This window comes from Cynocephalus volans, chromosome 9 (assembly GCF_027409185.1).
Source record: "Cynocephalus volans isolate mCynVol1 chromosome 9, mCynVol1.pri, whole genome shotgun sequence".
Lineage (NCBI taxonomy): Eukaryota > Metazoa > Chordata > Mammalia > Dermoptera > Cynocephalidae > Cynocephalus > Cynocephalus volans.
In genome coordinates this window covers 96,460,618-96,482,258 of record NC_084468.1, presented here as the reverse complement: position 1 = coordinate 96,482,258, position 21,641 = coordinate 96,460,618, and the positions used below count along the sequence as shown (strand labels likewise).

At 39.1% G+C, this 21,641-nt stretch overlaps 1 protein-coding gene and 1 pseudogene across 2 annotated transcripts in view; both read right to left on the bottom strand.

The window, feature by feature from the left end:
- Positions 1-7,962, bottom strand: part of ENPEP (glutamyl aminopeptidase) — an 82,654-nt gene extending 74,692 nt beyond the window's left edge. For both annotated transcript variants that reach the window (XM_063107792.1, XM_063107791.1), the window contains exon 1: positions 7,137-7,962. In XM_063107792.1, coding sequence (XP_062963862.1) covers positions 7,137-7,765 — 629 coding nt within the window. In that variant the 5' untranslated portion in view covers positions 7,766-7,962. The remainder of the gene's footprint in view (positions 1-7,136) is intronic.
- Positions 7,963-9,897: 1,935 nt separating this feature from the next.
- On the bottom strand, positions 9,898-10,544 carry LOC134385763 (pyrroline-5-carboxylate reductase 1, mitochondrial-like; annotated as a pseudogene).
- Positions 10,545-21,641: the final 11,097 nt, after the last annotated feature.

Genomic DNA, 21,641 nt, shown 5'->3' with positions numbered 1-21,641 from the left:
CTTTAAAAGAAGTTCTGCTTGATTGTAAGCAAAAACCACCTTCCTAAAGTAGAGTATTCCTGAGTTTGCCTAAGGACATGAAAGAGAACCGTGTTGAAGATCTCTCTGTGTGGTGTTTTTGGTCAGTCTCAGTGATCCTCACAGCAAGTCCCACTCAACTACAGTAACCTGGACTTACATTGATGTAGGAAAAATGACATCCATAAATGAGAAGGGCTACAAAATGTCTATTTTTTTCTTTTTTAAACTGCAGAGCCAATATGATTTTATGGGGAAAAACCCACTTCTATAACAAAAAATTCTTAGATTCTAATCCTACTTTGGCCCCTTAAGTGTGATCTTTAGCGAGTCACAAAACCTTCTGACTTTTAGGGTAAAAACTCACCAGAGCATGTCTGCCCTCTTCACAGAGTTATGGGGAAGTGTGGGGGGTAGATCAAATGTAGTACTATATTTGAAACTCCCTTGAAATTTATATAATGGGGTTAAGATACACCTCATTCTATTTCCTGTAAATCTAGAAAACTAACTATGCTTTCTGACATAGCACTTTCCACAATCTAAGATATTTAAAATTCATTCATTTGACTGGAATAAGTGCTGGAACAAAATTACTTTGTGTATAAATACTATAGGCAATATAACCATTTTTTTAAAAACCTGTTATTTTTCTCATGAACTCCTGAATAACTGTGTGTGTGTGTGTGTGTGTGTGTGTGTGTGTAGGAGCATATATAATATATATGTAAAAGCTTTTGAGTTATGAATTTAGCATATATATTAATATACATATGCTAAATTCCATTAATAGTCAGTAAACTTGTCTAAATATATGTAAATTTGAAAACAAGGTATATGAGATAGCAATACACTGCAATTTTAGATCACAACTTCCTTGGGGAGGTTTCCTTCAGTGATTAAAACTTCTTTTAGGATACAACAATCACAACAATTCCTTGAACTTGTCGAGACAAGTGACCAGGTATGATGTTGATGGGGGGAGGGGGAGAGGCAGAGGGGAAAGGAGGAATTGGTAAAGGGACACGAAAATCAACTACATTATATATTGATAAAATAAAATAAAAACAAAAAATAAAAATAAATAAATTTCTTCTTTTGAAAATCAGATGAACTGTGTTTCAAACTAATGGAAAAACCTAACTAACAGCACGGTACGTTCAGCAGTGACTCTTGGGTATGTCCTGACTAATTATCATGCCAGGCAAATGTGCTGAGGTAGACCATCTTTCCACAGGGGCCTCTCTATGCTATGTTAATAAGTCACTTACTAGACCCAGCACATTAAAAAATATTCTGTGTAACTTATTAATTTACAAAAGGGAAGAACACCCTTATGACTTCTCTGAATGCATTAGATCAAGTCGACTTTAGAGAAAACTGGGGGAGAAGAAGAAGCTTGGTTCACTCTGAATCAACTTTAAAAAACAAAACCTACCTGATTATCTCATAAATCATCTTGCACACTGTTCCCAGTGAAGACTGTCAGGCTATGTTCAGCAATTTAATAACTTGAGCCAGCAAAATAAACAGCAAGATCTGGGTGAAATCCTTAAACAAAGGGCTTCTGATGCAGGAGAGAGCCACAATTACTAAGTGTCTGTGTAGACTAAGTAAAAGGTTCCAGAATTATGTAGGGGAGCTGATCAGTGCAAGAAAACCCATCTAGATTATTCAGAACTCAATATATTTTTATGGAGGTTTGAATGAACCCCCATAAAATTAATCATTTAATGTTATTTTTTAATTGCTTTCTTTCCTATGCAGAAGATAGATCAAGGTCAAGTAAAATCTCTTGTTTCCTTGCTTCTAAAATAAAGGAAATTACATAGCCTCCTGCAACAAGTAAAGAAGACCAAAAATATATTTTTTTATTGATAATGTGATCACACCTTGACATATCAATCTAAGAATATAATGAATAAACTGATACACAACTAAAATTTCAAGATAAAAACTACACATGCTTGAATATACGCATCCATGCATGTGAGAATAGGCCACACGCACACACTTAACTAAAACCATCTCTTGATGTTTCCACTAAACTCCTAAATCTTTATCACAAGCTCTAAACTTGTGCTTTAGTCTTACTCATCTAAATGCCTAACAGTCATCTTTTCTTAGATGTTTGACAGGCCTTAAACTTAATATTTTTAGTCTGATATTAAACTTACAATCTTTCCTTCTGCTCTATTTCCAGTATCAATTAAAGGTAAGAGCTATCACTGAGATCAGATATCTGGAGCATCCTAAACCCATAACTTGAACTCCCCCTGCCCCATTGTCAGTCAATCTGCAAATCTTGACTACTTTACTTCTCAGCTATTTTCTCCATAGTGTCCTCTTCTCTCTATCCTGAAATCACTGTCCTATCTGATTTTTGTCTTCACTTTCATGGATCGTTGCAATATCTCACATGTACCCAGGTGTTGAGTTGGCTCTTTCCTTCACCAGCCACATCCAAAGGGTCACCAGTTAATTTTTCCTTCACAGTGCCTATTATAACTATCCTTCCTTTTCTTCCCTCCAGGTGTTCCAGAGTTATCTCTAGCTATCCTCTTTATATGAACCTCACCTACAGACTAATTTTCTTGTCCCCAAGATGAGTCTCCAACCTGATGCCTTTCCTTTTTGCCTGCTTTTATCATCTCACTTGCCTCCGCCTATTAAAATCCCACCACAATATCAAAATTCAGCTTAAATCCTACCAGTGCTGTGAAGAACACACTGAAAACCCAAACTAGAAATGGTCTGTCCCTCTTTTAAATTCCTGTACTTCCTGTCAATTCCAATGATCTTGGTCCTTAAAATATAAGGACTGCATTCCTAAGTCAAAAAAAGATTATATAAACTTTTTCCTTCTGCAGGGTGGAGAGAAAAGAAAGCGAAAGAAATTTTCCACCCTGACTAAGTGGGAAGGTAGAGATGTCACTGGTGGAAGTTGGTCTTGTTTATGGGAAAGGGGCTGTGGCAAAGCAGCATGTCCCAGCATGGGCCAGCACACCAGTCATGTGACAGCCACAGCTCTACTCTCAGAGAAGATTCCATAGTGACAGACAGTAGGGAAACTGTATACTATGTTAGTCTTTCTGAAAAGTTCCACCATTAAAAAACAAAAACAAAAACAATATCATTTCCTATTTAATGTTACTGCCCAAACTAATTTGGCCACAGAATTCCTTGCCTGCTTTTTTTCTGCCAACATCCACTAAGATCCCATGCATCTAAAGCTCTGTGGAACATACTTTGGGAAAAGCTGAGTAAGAGCAAATCAAAATGCTGAGAAGGAAATGACTAATACTTGGAGAAAAGAAAATATATACTTTGGACATCTGAGCAAAAGAGAACTCTTTTTGGAAAGAGAACAACTGGAAATCCTACATAACAAGTGAGAAAGAGTGGAAAGAAGGAGGATGCGGTCAGGGAAACGTTCCAAAGGTTTCAACCCTTTTAAGTGGTTTTCCGCAGACCCTAAGTAATATAATAGAGAGTAGGAAGAAGTAGGTCAATAAAGGAAAAGTGACTCTTAACATTTTTCAAACTTTCTGCTCTCAAGCCTCACTGTAACTCTGTCCCCAGCAAGATAATGTGGATATTATTGCTAAGGAACTCTAAATCGCTCCATTTTCTTTTCGACCTCTCCTATCACCTCTCAATCCTGAGGGAGAGAATCTTGGATAGTGTTTCCTCCTTGTGAAGTTCAAGTCCTGGTAGTATTTGCAGAAACAAGTAATTTTGATCACTACTAAGTGCAATCGTGTTTAGTTAGCATTGTGGTTGTCACCTTAATATCTTAAACTGCTAATACTCAATCTTGGAGTTAAATTTTGCATTAAGGCAGAAAGTTCAGAAAATATTATTTGACGCATACTTCAAATGTATTACTATGGTGAGATTTAAGACGGTGTGAATGTCATATATGATGAAACTCACTCTATAGCATGGCAGAATGGTGCTGCGCTGGTGAACTCACCCTGGTGGCCCTTTTGTGTACTCTGGTGGGTAAGAACCCCTGGGAGCTGTGCGGTCATGCTACTCACAGGCTTGAACAAAAACGTAACACGCTTTTCTCATATGCTTGAAATATTTCATAACAAGGAAAACAAAAGCTATTCTATTTAGCCTAAATGAGGTTATTGAGCAGATGCCAGAAGTGTTCCAAAACCATGTGTGCAGTACAGAACTGGCAGCATCCTATGTAATGTGAGAGCTTCAACTGCTCCCAGTGAAAACAGACAAAGTCGGGAACACCAGTCCTCAGTGAGAGCCCAACTGAGCATCGGCCTTCCTCGCCAGTCTTGCTGCCATTTAGTATTTTCCAGCCAAAAATTAAGTCAGCTGAATTTCAGAATGACAGCGCTCAGGTATATATTTAATGGTAAAAGTAACTGGTACAGTAAAATAGTAGTTCCATAAGTTTAGGCATTCCTGGAGTGTACAAAATTTTATTTTATTTATTTCATAAATATTTTCATGGCTTTCCTCAGATGTAATTTCTATTATCTTCCCAATCTAAGAAGCAGTTTTAAAGTTTTAGCAATAATATTTTAAAAGTTTTGACTTGTTTTCACTTTCATGAATTTTTAGAATCTTTTTAAGGTGGATATTCTTCAAAATATTATGCCTTTTACTCCACCAAATTGGCAAACACTTTAAAAAATCATTGTGTCATTAGTAAGGCTCAGAGAAATAGGAACTTTCATATATTGTTGGTGGAAATATAATTTGAGACTACTTTTTAAAGTCAGTTTGGAGAAACGCACACATATTTTCATGCATATATATGTTATATATATGTATAGAAATATATATACATATATATATATACATGCATTCACACATATGTAGTTTAGACAATTTCCTAGGACTTTTCTTACAGAAATATTAGAAAATGTTCATGAATATTTATTTATAAGGATGTTCATTGTGTTCTTGGAAAAAGTAGGAGCAACTTAAATACCTACATTTAGTGGAAAAGTTGAATAAATTACATTGCAGTCATAAATGGCCTACCATGTATACATCAAATCAGTTGTGGAAGAATATCAAATGACATGTTAAAGTGTTGATGCTATATTGAAAAACCACATTACACGATACTACATACAATATAATAATGCCATGTTTAGCTACGTCCAAAAAAAATACTAAAAGAGTATCTGCCTAAATATTACCAATGATTATTCTTGGGTGATAAATTTATGAGTGGATTTTTATTTTTTCTTACAATTCTCTCTGTTTTCCAAGTTTTCTTCAATGAATGTGTATTATCTATGTCATAAATAAGCAAAATAAATGTTACAAGTTTCTTGATGTATTTATATCCTTTGATTCAGTAATTCTATTTTTAGGACTATATCCTAACCTAAGGAAATAAACAGATACACACGTAAACATGTATTTACAACTATGTTCTTTCCTAACTTCTTTACGATAATTAAATACTAGAAGCAACTCAAATGCCTAGCAATAGTGAGTTGGTTTTTAAAGATTACAGTGCATCCATACAATGGAATATTGCACAATCTTTAAAATATGATTCTTGGAAATATTTAAGAACGAGGGAAAAGACTTAGAATATATTAAACAAAAAAGGCTTATAAGGGTCAGCCCGTGGCTCACTTGGGAGAGTGTGGTGCTGACAACACCAAGTCAAGGGTTAAGATCCCCTTACCAGTCATCTTGTAAAAAAAAAAAAAAAAAAAAAAAAAAAAGGCTTACAGATAGATAGATAGACAGACGTAATGCAATTACAATTTTGATTGCCTAGAAAAATATAAAATTAACATGTTAACAGGGATTACCACTGGGCAGTGAAATTATTTACAGTTTCTTTTGATTTTCCTTTTTTTAAATTCCTATGCTTTCAACAATGTAATTTTTATGAACAGAAAAAAATATTTTAACTGTAAAGAAGCTTGTTTTATTGCTGGAAATAATAAGATATAGGAACTACATGAGCATGATCCCTCCAAATATTTTCTTCAAACTATCATTTCTACTCAACTTATCAGTGTTATCACACAGTAATATAGGAATAGTGAAACATTTCTGCTTAGTCGCTGGGTCTCTCTGACAAACAATAGGAAGAATTTTGGCCAAAGGTTTCCTTTGCTCTGTAAGATGCTTAAAACAACAGAGAAAAAGGGATATTCAGTGGGCTGGCCCCAGACTCACATTTCTGAATTGTGATACTCGGCTTTCTTGATTATATACCTCTTAGAATCTAAGAAGGCAAAGGTCTAAGCAGTTTCAAGTCCAGTGACAAGGGTTACATCCACAGTGTGATAGTTTTTAGAATTCAGTGAGAGTTGATGCCTTTAACACAGCCCTGGTAATAGCCACTGATTGATATAAATGTTACATATATGGCATATACTTACACATATGACATATATACATACACATATATGCTTAAAGGACTGTGGGGAGGAAAAAATATTTGTATGTACTTAATTACTTAGTATATTTTACATTGCTTAGCATTACCATGCATACTGCATGATGGGCAACAAGCCCCAAAATGTATCCATGCTCTGCCACTGATGTGTAAAACATGGTTCTGGCCATAGGAGATAAGAATACACAGTCCTGCCTTCTTCCCTGGATGAAGACACAAAAACAATTCTGTGGATCTCACATAATTTATCAATGTCTCTCTTCCCCAATAAAATGGACAAAATAATAATTAACATTTACCGATTTTTCACTTAAATTTAGCATAATATCACTTTTAAAACTTCACTATAAAATTGTTACCATATAGTTCAAGAATATCACTAGTGAAATTGACCAAACACTTGTAGTTTTAAAATCTGAGACAGTTCACGTACATATTAAGGATAGGGTGATATGACTTCTCCCAATGAATAAAAGACTTAACAGTGATTTTTGACTATGCAGCTCACTTACTACTTTCAAGTGTTATGATACGCCCGAAAAATACAACAGGGCAAGAATTTTTGCTTCCCAGATGAACAGGCAGAACTGAAACCAAGGGCAGATGAAGATCAGATCAACAAAATAATGGCAAGGTGGAAAGTGAAAAAGAAAGGGAAAGAAATGGAAATCAGATATGCGAGCTTAGGGGAAGTTAAGCAAAAGTTAAAACGTACTTGACTTGTCCGTTCTCCGTGTAGGTGGTTCTGTAGAACCCCACGAGGGAGGTGTTGAGCCAGCCGGCGAACTCCATGGTCAGGAGGTAGAGACCGTCACCGCCGCTGGGTGGAAGCTCTCCTTCTGCTTCGACCACCACGTACTCGTGCTCTTCGTACCCGAAACACCTGCTGACTTGCACCTCCTCCCCGGAGGGCCCCTTGAGCACCGGGAGCCGCGTGATCCTCGTCTCCCGGATGTGCAGCCACAGGTGCCGCGTGGCCGCGCTCACGTTGAGGGAGATGCTCACGGTGCCTGTGTACGTGTCCTCCTCCAGCAGGGGCTTCACCTCCAGGTCGTAGTGCACGGGGGTGATGAAGTCCGGCAGCCTGAAATTCGTCCACCCTCCGCTTTGATCTGCACTGGCAGGGCAGACGTCCTGGTCCTGTGCAGGCACATGCGAAGGGCCGGCGGTGGGAGGCAGCTGGTCCGCGTTCTGCCCCGCGTCCGTGGTGCAGTCACACGACCTGCTCAAGCCCACGGCAAGTCCTACTATTAATCCTACGCCCACCACCACCGCACAGATGATGGCCACATGTTTCGTTTTAATGCAGTATCTCTTAGAGCTCTCTTTCTCCGCGAAGTTCATTTTTGTGTCCAAAGTCAAATGTTACACAGAAAAGGATGTTGCATTGAACTGACGGACGTCAGCCGACTTCCTTTTTAAACTGGAAGGAATCCCCTGGTTTAGCAGCCTGTTTTCGCTTTTCCCACACCTCTCTCGGGCTTCCTGCGTCTTTTGCTCTCCCTTCAAGTTCCCACCGGCCACTCAAGGATGAAGGCGGAAACAAGGGGAGTGGAAAAAGGACTCCAGAAGAGGAGCTGAGCTGGAGGAAGAGGACTGGCGAGAACACTGTCACGGCTCCCCTTATAAACGGCACATCTCCACCCCTACCCCTCCTGCACTGGAGCAAGTTAAATATAAAACAGGGCTTCGCTTATCAGCCAGCTGGAGGACGATCCTTTGCCAAAGCTCTGTCAGCAGCTTTCAGGGAGAAAACGTTCGAGTTAAGAGGTGTGCTTATAGTAGAAAAACTCAACCTTTGCCACTAGGTCTATGGTTTCTTCCTGTTTTGTTCACAATCTCTGTCTTGTAAAGTAAAAGGGCTTCTTGAATTACAGCTATTTTATCAGGTAGCTTGCCAAAGAAGCAAGGTGTTTGATTTTCATCCCTTTTCCTCATATTATGTAAACATTCAAGTTCTGCATTTTGGAGAAGTCATGTCCTGGAGTTGGGAGCTCAGAGTGATACATAAATTCAAGGACCACTTAGGTATTCAGTAAATGTTTGTTGGGTTGGAGGATTAATAAAGCATAGCCAGATAACCTTAAATCAGTTCAGTTGATACTGGATGAAGAAGAGCAACCAAAACAGCAGTGGAGCCGGAAAGCCTAAGAAAAAAAGGGAGAGAGAAAGGGAAAGTCTTGAAAGGACAGAGGACAAGGTGCCCTACTTATCCCTGCAGTTTGCCTCCAAGGAAGATTGATTTCTACAGACTTTGATGTGGTAGATTAGGTTTGGAGCAGATTCCAAATGCAAAAAAGAATAGCCTGTTGGGAGATCCATTATCAATGCAAACCTATTGCTTCTGAAAGACAAGGCTGGAGGGGGGGGGGGGGAATCACAATGACCTCTATATTTATGAGTAGTTTAGATGCAGACACCCAAGCCATCTCTAATAGTAGCAATACAAAAATAATTATAAAAATTTTGAGAGCTTCCTCTATGCCAGGCATGATGCTAAATAATTGATAGAAGTTATTATTTAAATCTTCCCTACAACTCTATGAGGTCAGTACTATCATGATGTCCCTTTTAGAGATGGGAAGACTGACATTAGGAGATGTTGTCATTGCTCAAGTGACACTCAAGGCTCTATGGCTCCGGACACTCAAGGTCACACAACTTGTAAAGAGCAGAATTGGGTCTGAACCCAGGTTCTCTGAGTCCAAAGTCCATATATCTAACTACTACATTTCACCACCTCCCTTCTCCGAAGAGGAGAAATATTCAAGGGTTAAGTAGCTGTATTAGTCCATTTTTGTGTTGCTATAACAGAAAACCTGAAACTGGGTAATTTATAAGGAAAGAGGTTTATTTGGCTCACGATTCTGGGACAGTTGGATCTGGTGGGGTCTCGGGCTGCTTCTATTCATGATGGAAAGCAGCAGGCAGCCAGTGGGTGCAAGGGGAGATGCCAGGGTCCTTTTAAGTAACCAGCTCTCATGGGAACTAATAGAGTGAGATCTCACTCACTACCCCTCACCCAGGGAGGGTATTAATCTATTAATGAGGCATCCACCCCCTATGACCCAAACAGCTCTCAACACTGCCACATTGGGCATCTGATTTTGACATGAATTTTAGTGAGACAACATACCCAAACTCTATCATTCTGCCTCTGAACATGATGCCTCTGAGCTCCAGAGGAAGGTGGTTTTGACTTGCTTTGGGGGCCAAGGAGGAGAAGGAGGGGAGTTGAGGTCAGAGAACTCATCCTTGTTCTGGGCAGAAAAGCACTTGTGGAACATGGAGATTCTCAGTGGGAAGGTATGTGCCCCCTCCCTGGCTATGACCCTGGCTGACCCCTGAGCTAACCAAGGCCGTGGGCTCTGGCCACTATGGGGACAGTCTGTGTGGCCTGACTAGAGACCCCCAGTGCGGGAACTTTGAGCCATCAGAGAAGACAGTGGAGAACAGAGTGGGTTGGGCAGGACACTTCAGTCTTTCTTGCCGGCCAGGGCCAGGCTGCGGGGGAGCAGCTTGGCATGACCAGAAGAGGACAAGGAGGCTCCCACAGGGGGTCCAGCTTCACTTTATTCAGGACAGTCTTCTTGATGGCAGCTGGTGAGACCTCCTCCTGGTCAGTCATGGACTGCAGCTCTCGTGTGTGGATGCAGGAGGCCTCTACGGCATTGATGAGCAGGGAGCAGAAGCCCCAACTCTTCACCATGTGCAAGGCATAAATGGTGGCCCCAGCAGGAGAGCAGACATTGTCCTTGAGCTGGCCTGGGTGCTGTTCAGAATGCAGTAGCCTCTTGGTAGCCCCCAGGAGGGTCTGCGCCCCAAGGTACACTGCCAGGCACCTTGGCAGCCCCATCTTCACACCCCCCTCAGCCAATGCATCCAGAGCCATGAGTGAGTAGGCAGGGCCAGTGCTGCTGAGCCCTGTGACCACCTCCATGCAGAAGTCCACGCTGCCCAGGAGCTACTCCAGAAGCCTGCCGTCCTCCACCTGAGCTAGGTGCGCATAGCATACAAGGTGGCTTCCTCCTGCAACCGGGGTGTTTGTCATGCAGTGGATGACCTTGGGGGCTGGCTGGAACACCATCAGCTTCTTCTCAATGGTTCCCAAAGTGCAACCCATAGACATTAATAGATAAACTTACAGGGCAGGCAATGCTGGGTTAGATGACGTTAAAAATCTTTTTTTACTACCCTGCATTCTTTCAGAACCTCCATATGGTGACACAAGTTGTGAGCCTCCCAGAGAGGAAACATTGTAGAGTAATTTTCACATTTAGTGAGCTTTGTTTGGTGAGGTACATTTTGAGGAACTTGTGTTCCATGGAACACACTCTGAGAAAGGCTACTTTAAACTGTTCTAAATTACAAACTAAACAAACATTTTAAAAAACTTTAAAAGCAAAAGGGTCCATTTTACTCTGTAACATTTTTCTTCTTTTCTCATAAAATAATAAGAGAAAAAGAATTAGAGGAAAAAAGAGAGAGATGTTTTACTAAATTATAGGTCCATTTTGAATTTATCAATTTTACATTCTGAAACAATCCTAAACTTTTTGAGATCATAGTATTTTTTTTTTTTTGTCTTAGTATGTTTAAACTGGGCAAATCAACTTTCTGAATTTTAGCTCTTGAAACCCCATTTTTATTGAAAAGATCATCTGACATTTTACTAAATGTTTGATGGGTCAAATATCTTGATGTTTTTCCAAAAACTGAAGGCAAAATAGGGATCAAATTTACCTCAACATATTGAAAGGAAAAAGGAAAAGATTTGGAAGAATGTACATAAAATTATGTTAAACTGGAAGCATTTTTTTTTAATCTCAGATAAGACAATCATATATGAAATTTCTTAAATTCAGCTTCATCTAGAAAGACAGCACTCTTATCGCCAGGCCCTATGCTTGGGCTAGACTGAACAGAGAAAATAATAGGTCTTTGGAACAGAGTACACTCAAGGGGGGTTGAGAATGGCCACCTGCAATAGAATATCCCTCCTACTCTGCCTGAATTCCACCATAAGGGATTCATTATTTAAATCTATTTTTTCGCTGGAAGAAATAAAATACCTTAAACCCATGTTTATAGTTTGTGAGTATAAATTTTGAATCTAAGGCCCACTTTTAGCCATGGTCTGTTTAGTAGCAATGCTTGAAAACTAACTGCACGCATCCAGTGATGGGCACCACCTCTTTTCAGGTTCAGCATATTAGGATTGCCTACTGTGATAGCGGTAAAATGTACAGCCCGGTGAATGGGGGTAGCAGAGCCAGCATGTGCCCTAAACACATCTAGGGTCAACATGTCAGGGTTTACAAAAGCCCTTAGCTTTCATAATTTGACACTTGTTTCCATTGCAGCGATGCGTGCTTTTCTTTCTTTGACTGACACTGGCAAGACTGAGTCTGTGGCAGGAGCCTCTTGACCTTGAAAGCTCTTGTTCCAGATCCAATCGACTGTAACAGTCAAGGCAGCCACAGGGAGTGAAGCGGGGGGGAGATCTTCCTACAAGACCACTGAACCATCACAGGCACCCACCTACGTTAAATGGTTTATATTGGATAATCTTATGTTAAATTAATCTATATTAGATATAACTAATTTGAAAAGGCTACCACTGGTCAATTTCCACTTATTAGGTCCAAGCCAATGGAGTAAATGGACAACGGTTCACTGTAGATGATAAACCACACCCCTCATAGCTTTTGACAAGGTATATCATCATCTCTTTCCGGTACAAAGTCCAATATCTGTTCCCTATTTGACACTCAATAAATATTTATTCATCACTTATTGAATAAACAAATGAATGGGTAAACCAACAAAAAGGGGAAAAAACATCAAGAGTCCAGAATGAGAAGTGTTAATAGACATGCTACATCAGAAACATTGAAATAAAATAAGTTCATTTCAACTTTTCAAAGAAGATGAGGAAGAAAATAAAACTTCAAAACACATTCAAACATAATTCAATAAAAAATTAAAATCAATGAAATAACAATTTTCTGTCTTTTCTATTCCTTGTTGTTGTTTCCTGGAAGTGAGGACCTGGAAATCATCTGATCGTGAGTAGGTGAGGAACTTCTTGGCTAATTCCTCCCCACAGGAGGTAGACTGATCTAAGAGACCCACCATAACATCAAGCACCTACTGTGCACCTCTTTGCTTCAGCTTAAAGCTTTTCTGATAGGTCCCAGGAAATCCACATCCCTTACGTGGGGTGCTGTTGGCTCACCTGAGCACTAGGAGCATCTCCAGAAATGTTGCCAACAATCAACCTTACAGTGTGATTGTTTGGCTGGATGGCCCTTTACTCCCATCATTGATCCGAGCTGAACCCCATGGTTCAGGAAAATAATGAATACACAAAAAAGCAACTAGTTCCACCATGGAGGAAGCAGAATCTGAAAATTGGACTGTATTATACAGGGAGCAGGGAGTATCTGAACCGGCTTCTCTCCATCTTGCCACAGGGTCACTGTTATCAAGCATGTAACCTCCATAAACCTGTTCAGTCCAGGCATTTCCAAACTTTAAAGGTTTATTTAACATTGAAAACAGAAGAACGCCATTGTATTTGACTTGGCTAACTGTGAGTTCTAAATCCATACTGACAATGTCCTTTGTGTTCCTGGTCAATTAGTTTGTATTTCCAATGCCTGTACCCTATTCTTTATTTATTTGGCCACAACGACTGTTTTAAAAGGCTCAATATGTTTTAAGACTAAGTGAACTAGATTAACTTTTTTCAAGAGGTGAAAACTGCTACAGATGTCAGGAGCAGTTGTAAGACAGAAAATATTCAGCATGCCACATCTCATTTTTGTTGGCTGGTAAATGATGATTTTGTGCAATGACTGGCACGATATGGATAAATACACAGTGGGGACAATGAGGAAAAGGAGAATGAGAAAGAGGGGCAAGAGACAAAGGAAAAGGAGCAGAAGGAGGAGGATTTTTAAAGAAGATGAGGAGGAAAATAAAACTCCAAAACACAAACATAATTCAATAAAAAATTAAAATCAATGAAATAATAGTTTTCTGTCTTTTCTATTCCTTGTTGTTGTTTCCAGGCTGATTTGAGAATCCTCCTGCAAGGTTTTCTGGGACACATACACTGGTCACCATATCTCCCACCCCCATTCCCCATGGGCGCCAGGGTTTCGCAATTCACAAGCAAGAATCATGTTCCTGTTACACGTCTGGATGGCTCTGGAGAGAATCAGTTCACTTTACCTACCCACTTAAAAAGTGTCTCTGGGCCACTATTTATTCAATCAATCATGCCACAAAAATTTGCTGACTCAACAAATATTTACTTTTCAGCAAATATTTATTATGCAAGGAATTCTAGGATAAACTTTAAAATGTGGACATGAAAAGAAATATGAGTAAATATTCTTAAAATATGTTACATGTAACAAAACCCTGCTTTGTCTCAGCATGTAGAGGTTTTGAAAATATTCAGAAAAGCAAACAAAATAAAATTAAAGGATTTATTATTTCTATAAATTTTTAACTCCTTTTATATTGAGTTCCCTAATGTGCAATAATACATTTGGAGAAAGTGGCTGGATATAGAAACAGTAGGAGAAGAATAATAGTGGTAATATAGTCTAGATTTCTATTGCTTTAAGGATTTCAAAATTATCTTGATACGTTTTCTCAGTGCTCTGACTAATAGCTCTATATTCTGAGTTTAAAACTTCCTGAAATGCTTAATTTACTCAGCATTTCCTTTCAGCCTTTGTAGTGTCAGAATTCTTAGCAATATTTTCTCTCTCTCTTCTCTTCTATCTGCAGAAGTCTGCAAAAATGATGTTGGTATAGGGAAACTACCTCACCCAGTGTTCTTATATTCCATAAAGAATCTAAGTGAATTATACCAGCAATGATGATTTTGGATCATGTTTCCCACATTCTAATAAACCCATTTTTTACCTTAGGTAATATTAATCATTTTTTTTTCCAGAGAAAAGGCCTGTAATTTTCCAATTTTAATTTATTAGTGCTAGCTGTTTGGCTTGAAAATTTCTTTATTACCACATTAATTTTAACCAAATTAAATTGTCTCCAATTTTTGTTTTCCTTGGAAGTAAAGACTTTAACTGCATTAAGATGATCAAAGTTATCCAGAGGAGTAACAGGAACATTATTTCTCCTGGTGGTGTTCGTCTCTTCTGTTTTCAGTTTATCACTTTTTTGGAATTTTTTTGCCTCCGGCTTAAAAATGTACCCCACTCCCTGATGATAGCTACATCCTAAACCCTGGAACTTGTGAATGGTACTTTATATGGTTAAAAATAAATAAAAAAAGAAGAGTCTTGGCAGATGTGATTAAGTTAGGGATTTTGAGATGTGAGATTATCCTGGATTATTGGGGTAGGTTCTAAACACAATCTCATATGTCCTTTATAAAAGGGAGACAGAGAGAGAGATTTAACACATAGAGGTGATGTGAAGACAGAGCAGAGAGAGATTTGAAGATGCTGGTCTTAAAGATTGGAGTGCTGCAGCCCCAAGCCAAGAAATGCTGGCAGTCACCAAAAGAAGCAAGGAACTGATTCTCCCCCACAGCTTCCAGAGGGAGTGCGGCTCTGCTGGCCTTGATTTTAACCCACTTATATTCATTTTAGACTTCTGGCCTCCAAAAATGTGAAAGAATAAATTTTTGTTATTTTAAGCCACTAAATTTGTGGCAATTTGTTATAGCAGCCACAAGAAATTAATACAGCAGATTTTAGATTCTTTTAACAAACGTATATTGAGAGCCACAGTTTGCCAGGTATTTTAATTGTTGGAAAAGCAGTAAATAAAAACACAAATGAAAAACATAGTCTCAGGACAGAATAGTTTTTCTCAAGTAGAAAGAGGGTCGAAATAAAATAGAATATTGGCTCTGCACAAGAGCATACTCTCTCCGTTCATTCACTTCTGATTTTCTGCAGATACACTTTAGAACTGTTTTTGTTCTCTGGGATATATATACACACATATATATGTATATACATCTCTCAAGGTTTTAGAGGATTTTTATGCATTTATTTCCCAATTTTCTTCACTGTGGAATATTTGGTAACAGGGTTGATAAATTGTTTTTCAGTGAGCAGGATGCATATAGTTCTATATAAATAATATAACTCCCACTGATTTTATTTGAATCCTTTATTAAATGTACATCTGCAGAAAAATTTATATTCATTTCTGATTTTGAAGCTTTAATTCTAGATTTTTTTTTCTTTCTTTTTTTTTTGTTTTTATGGTCAATGATGTTACAAGTCGAGGGCAAAATTACACTACTTCTTGCAAATAAAGTAATTTCTTTTATATTTTAAGTGCTTTGCCTTGTTTATTTCTACTCTTGTCATTGATGGCTAATCTGGTGAATTATTTGACTTCTGTATTTTAGATACTTTCCTTTTCCATTCAGCTTTTAAAGGGTTTTTAGATGACTTTCATTCTTGGTTTATCTGCTATCTTTTATATCTCAGCCTAAGATATTTATATGTATGTATTGCAAGGGTTTTAGTTTGACTGCTTAAAAATCTCTTTACTCAAGATTCAGACATATCTTCATTTTTGAAATCTTCAGGTACAGACCACCATGGGCTGGAACTTATGAAACTTTTAGATGGTCTTTGAGAAAGAATTTATTTCAGAGTTTATAAGTCGAGAATGCTTTTAGTTCCAAGTAACCAAAGATTTAGCTAACTCACTGTGGCTTATTCTGTAAAGACATCTAATGATCTCTCATAACAAGAAGTCTGGAGGTCACGAGTATCCACATGGCTTGGCAGCTCAGTAATGTCATCGAGGAACAAAGCTCTGCCTATCTTTCCATTCCACCATCCTTACTTTGTGTTCTCAAGCTGGTTGCCACAGCCCCAGCTATCACAATCACATTCAGAAAAGCAGAGGGTGAGAAGAAGAGTAAAAGCTTTTTCTTTAAGCAGTTCTCTCCTTTTGTCAGTGAAGAAAAATCTTCCTAGAAGCCCTCAGCAGGCTTCCCCTGACATCTCTTCGGCCAGGCCTGACTTGAATATTCCTTCTATAGCTTCAGCTGGCAGAGAGGAATGGGATAGAAATGTCTGCCTTGGATAACCCCAATTCATCTGCAGAACAGTACACATTGCTGCCACAAACAAAATCAGAATATTTGTTGGCCAATAAGAAGGAGGAAATGGCTGTTAGGTGGACAATAAAGGCTGCTGCAATGTTGCAGGGAGCACAAACAAGCCTGAATATATTATATCCGCGCGAGAGGAGAGAGACAGATCTGAGGGTAGCAGAGAGTTTGACTTCCTGTCATTCACTGCCAGCCACCCCCATCCTCCCCAACACCTGACTTGTCTGGTTTCTTTTTTCCTTCCTAAAATCGTCCTTCACATTACCATTGCACTACACAAACATCTTCAGTGAATCCCATTCACTGATAGGATCAACTTCCTGCTATGGTTTTCAAAGCCCCACTTCCTTTGTTTCTTAACCTCCCCAAATCCCTTTTCAAATGTACCCCCAAGCCAAACTGGTCTATGTATTGTCTTGCAAGGAGCATCACTATCACCATGCTCCTGCCTCAGGTTCCCTTCCTCCCACTCTCTTTCTAAAACACTCTCAGGACCTAGCTTACCTCTCTTCTCGAGTAAACCTTCATTGATCCAGACAGCCTACAACGAGCAATCCTCCTCTAAACACTTGTAAACACTTACACTGGATATCATTCATTTGCTGTTTATCTTCAGACCAACCCCAATCTGGCCAATTATGCTGTGTTTTAATAAGGGAGGCCCAGCTGCCCAAGCAAGCAGCACCAACCTATCTGTGATAGAACACAATCGAAATTTATTTCTCACTTAGGCCACATCCAAAGTGGATACTCTTTGTTACAGAACCCTCATGGATGACATGCCTGCAAGCAGTGACTCGGGGATTTAGTCAGCCTCCTTCCACCTTGTGGCACTCCCCTCTTCAATACATGACCTCCAAGGTTGCTGTAGAAGAAGAGAGTATGAGACACTCATACTGATTTTTAATCACATTGGCCTGGAAGTCACACACATTACATTTACTTACACCCAGTGGCCAGAACTGGTCATCCGACTGCTCTTAATACCAAGGGGACTGGGACACATCGACATCAACAGCTCTGCCCTTTGAGAGAGGATCACATGGCTTTGGTGATCAGACAGTCATTTCTGCCCCATACTGGCCTCGCTTCAGTTTAAGATTTATTTTGCCGGTGCAGTGCAGTGACTCAGATTGACAGGTTGTATGGAGAAAAATTCTGTACGTGTTGCTGCTAAAATTTGCATAGAAGCCTAAGGTTATATCCAAACAAAATCTCCTCTCTTCATACGTATGGAAAAAGTATTCAGCTACATGCTCATAGTTTATGCTTATTTTCCATCATCCCTGCTCTGAATATTTATTTTAAATTGATTTTTCCTGGGCAGACTTGTTTTACTGTGAGGGTGATACATGCAAAGTGATTCACCGTGGGTCCCACACTGCTTCTAGAGATGGCATAGGTACAGCAACTCCCCATTTGACTTTCCAAAAGATCATTTTATTTGCACTTCAGAATACCATAGAAACAGATGTGAGTAAATTGCATTCAGGTGGAAGAAAGGAAGGAAACGGAATGAAATAGAACCAATCTTCATGGCACATACTTGGTTCCAGATGTCTTTTATTTGCTGTCTTCTTACAGCATCCAGCAATTCTATGAGTTAGCTGTTATGAGCCCCAGCTGCCATTGGCCACACCATGTGCCTCAAAATCTAATAACAGGGATTTGGTGCTATTTATGGCTGAGTCCAGACCTCCCATGAATAATTTTGTATTTTTAGCTACGTTAGGGGCTACATAGACCTTTGCAGATAAACTTGGTAACAAATCAGATTTATTATATTGTCTCTAAAAAAAAATGTACTACAACCTCCCACATAGAAGATGTATTTATCTGGGTGTCAAGCCCATCAATGCACCGGGAGAACCCCCTCCCAACCTGTGCCGAGCTGGGGTGGATACTGCACTACTTTCTGTCCTCCGATGCCCTGGGGTTGTTCCTATCTGCTTGGGATGTCCAGAAAGTAGTCCTGTAATTTAGGTAGTGTAAGCACTGCCTAGCTTATTGATTCAATGACGACAAATTTAGAATAGTGGAAGAACAAGAGAATAAGTCTAACTGTGATGCACCGATGCTGTGAATTGTAAACTGGTTATTATCCTATTTTTCAGATAAACCTTATGAGATTTGAGAAGGTGAGTCCTCCTTTTAGATGATTTTAATTAAGGCTACTTCATTTTCTTGATGATTGATTTTTCATATGTTTCAAAAACAACGTTCTAGACATGAAGTAACTTTACCCACATCCACGTCCAGGGAGTTGGCCCTGTCATTTTCCTGCAGTGGCTCCGTCTATGAGTTCAAGTTCTGAAGCAACCCCGTGGTTTCAATCACAACATGTAATCGTTCCGTTCTGCACCTCTCTGAAGGCTGGCATTGCTTATTTCCCCCATTGTTTATAAAGTAACTTGCATAATGAGTGTGTGTTATTTGTATCATTGCTTTCCTTCAGCAACTGAAAGTCAATACTGTTGACTCTAAAGTAATAGTGCCTGTATGTGGCAATAAGGTACATGGAGATTTAGCTAGCGATTTTATTAATTTGACTCATGTAGATATTCAAATTTGATAAATGAAGACAAAATTATATTTGTAGTCAAAGGTAACTTTTGGCCTGTTGGCAGCGACAGGCTATGCATGTTTTTCATGAAGCACACCTATTTCCCTTCCTCCTGCGCTCACAGCAGGACAGCCTTTCTCAGTCTTATTTGGGGTGGATGTGTGACTCCATTTTGGCTAATGGAATGTACAGAGAAGTAATATATTCTTTTCCGGACCTGTCCTATAAAAACCACCTGTGTGATCCTATGTTCTCTCTTCCTTTGCCTGCCAACTAGATGTTGACAGCCAGGGAAATCTCAAAAGCCAGATATATAAAATGGAAGAATCACAAGATGAAAAGAGTCTGGGCTTCTGAATGAGCACATGCCCCTTCCCAACTCCACACCACCAACCGATCCTTATGTGAGCAATAAATAAAACTCTATTGTACCAAACTACTAAGAGCTGAAGGAAATATCTGTAGCATGACTTTAACTAATACTCTTTACTAGACCTATTAATTCTATTTTGTCACTGAATTTTTACTTTATACCAGTGGGTGTCAATCAAGGGTAATTTTGACACCCTCCCAGGGGACATTTGGCATTATCCAGAGACTTTTTAATTGTCACAACTGTGATAAGGGTAATTGGATTGCTACTAGCTTTTAGTGGGTGGAGGCCCTGGTTACTTCTAAAGATACTACAATGCACCACACAGCCCCCACTTGCATTATCTAGTCCAAATGTCAAAGGTGCTAAAGCTGAGAAACTCTGGTTTAAGCTATGTCTATTTGGCAAAAATAAATATAATTAAATATTTGGTTAACTTCATTATATGTCTTATTTAGTAATCTTCTAATCCTGTCTGACTAATTTAGGATCTTGTTTTGGCGGTGTGATCCACTGACAGCTTTGGTCACTAATTGTCATTTTGCAATGCTCAATGAACTCTAGAAGACATTTCTTTCGGCTTCCGTAGCCATCTTTACCCAGTCCTCCCCTTACACCATGCTATTTTCCACATCATATGTTTATTGCTGAATCTCTAGAAATTCTCACAATATCTGGCATAGAGTAGGTGTTTGGTAAACATTTGCTGAATGAAGACTGACCTAATGTAAATAAAACCACTAGAAAAAAAAAGGATGAACTGCTCCTGCCCTCTCCTCTCCTCTCCCTGAGCTCCAGTGACACTACATCACTCTGGTACTTCTCTCTCATTCTGTCTTCAATGTCTTCTCTGCCTGCCCTCTAAATGTACTTCTGCAAGTCAAACAGTTTCTTCTTTCTCTCCCACCTTTGGACAACTCAATCTTACGACTTCGACCATCACGTCTATTCAAAGAACGTTCAAATTTTATCACTATTCCAAATTTTCTCCTGAGATTGAAGGTCAAAAACATGCCTACCTGTGTCCACTTGTGTAATTCCTCTATCACCTGCAACTCAGTTGGTCTAAAGCTAAATGTTATCACCCTCCCAAAAACATTGTACCTCCCCACTCCTTGCTTTGTTTCATTTTCCATGAGCATTACAATCATTGTTCCATGGCATCAACCAAGACCCTTCTCTCTCCTTCACAGACTGCTAGGTACGTTATAGGTGCTTGACAACTTATAGCTTCTCTTCCCCATCTCTCTGTATAAGTTATCTTGTATAGCTTTAATTTGCCATTTTCTTGTTTGGATTTTAAAGATCCAGAGCAGCATTGGTCAATAGAAATAGAGTCTGAAGCATATATGTAACTTTAAACTTTCAAGTAGCCACATCAAAAGATGAAAAAGAAACAGGTGAAATTAATTTTAATAATATCATTTATTTAACCCAATATGTCCATTATGTCTAAAATGTTATCATTTCATGTGCTCAAAATAAAAACATTGCATGTCTGCCATGCAAATGTATTTGGCCAAAGAAACTAACCTCCCTTACATGGGACAGGTTTCTCTTTGTTCTTAAAGTGCTGCAGAACTTACGTTGTACACTGTTTTATACCTATTTGCAGCTTTAAATTGTTTTCTACTTTCTTGATATGATATATACCTTTTATCCATATGACAGTATTTCAAAAAGTTGATGTAAAAATAGAATTGAAAAATAATACGAATCTTTCCAAGAAGTTTTTGAAATGCTCTCATACTATTCCCCACTCAGTTCTAGGAGTTTGTTGGCAAAGTGACTGAGACAGGACAGGGTGCTGGAAATAAATAGCGAGACTTCTGTTGACAGATGAGGACACAACAAAGACAGCAACTAACAAGTACTAACTGCTCTTCCAAAACCTGAGGCACCTGGCTTAGAAACACGTGTGTATTATGAGATAGGCTAGTAAAGAGCAGCAGGAGGCCCATGTAACATGAGTGGTGCAATGGAGGAGGAGATAGGTAGGAAGACAGGTAGGGATGAAGCGGAGAGGTCACCAGGAGGCGTATTGTGTAAGTCCACCTAGGATTTAAAGTTTTGTCCAAAGATGGATGAAAGCCATGCGGTGGTTCTGAGGAGAATTCCTTATGATCTGATTTACATTTTTAGAAAGATAACTTCA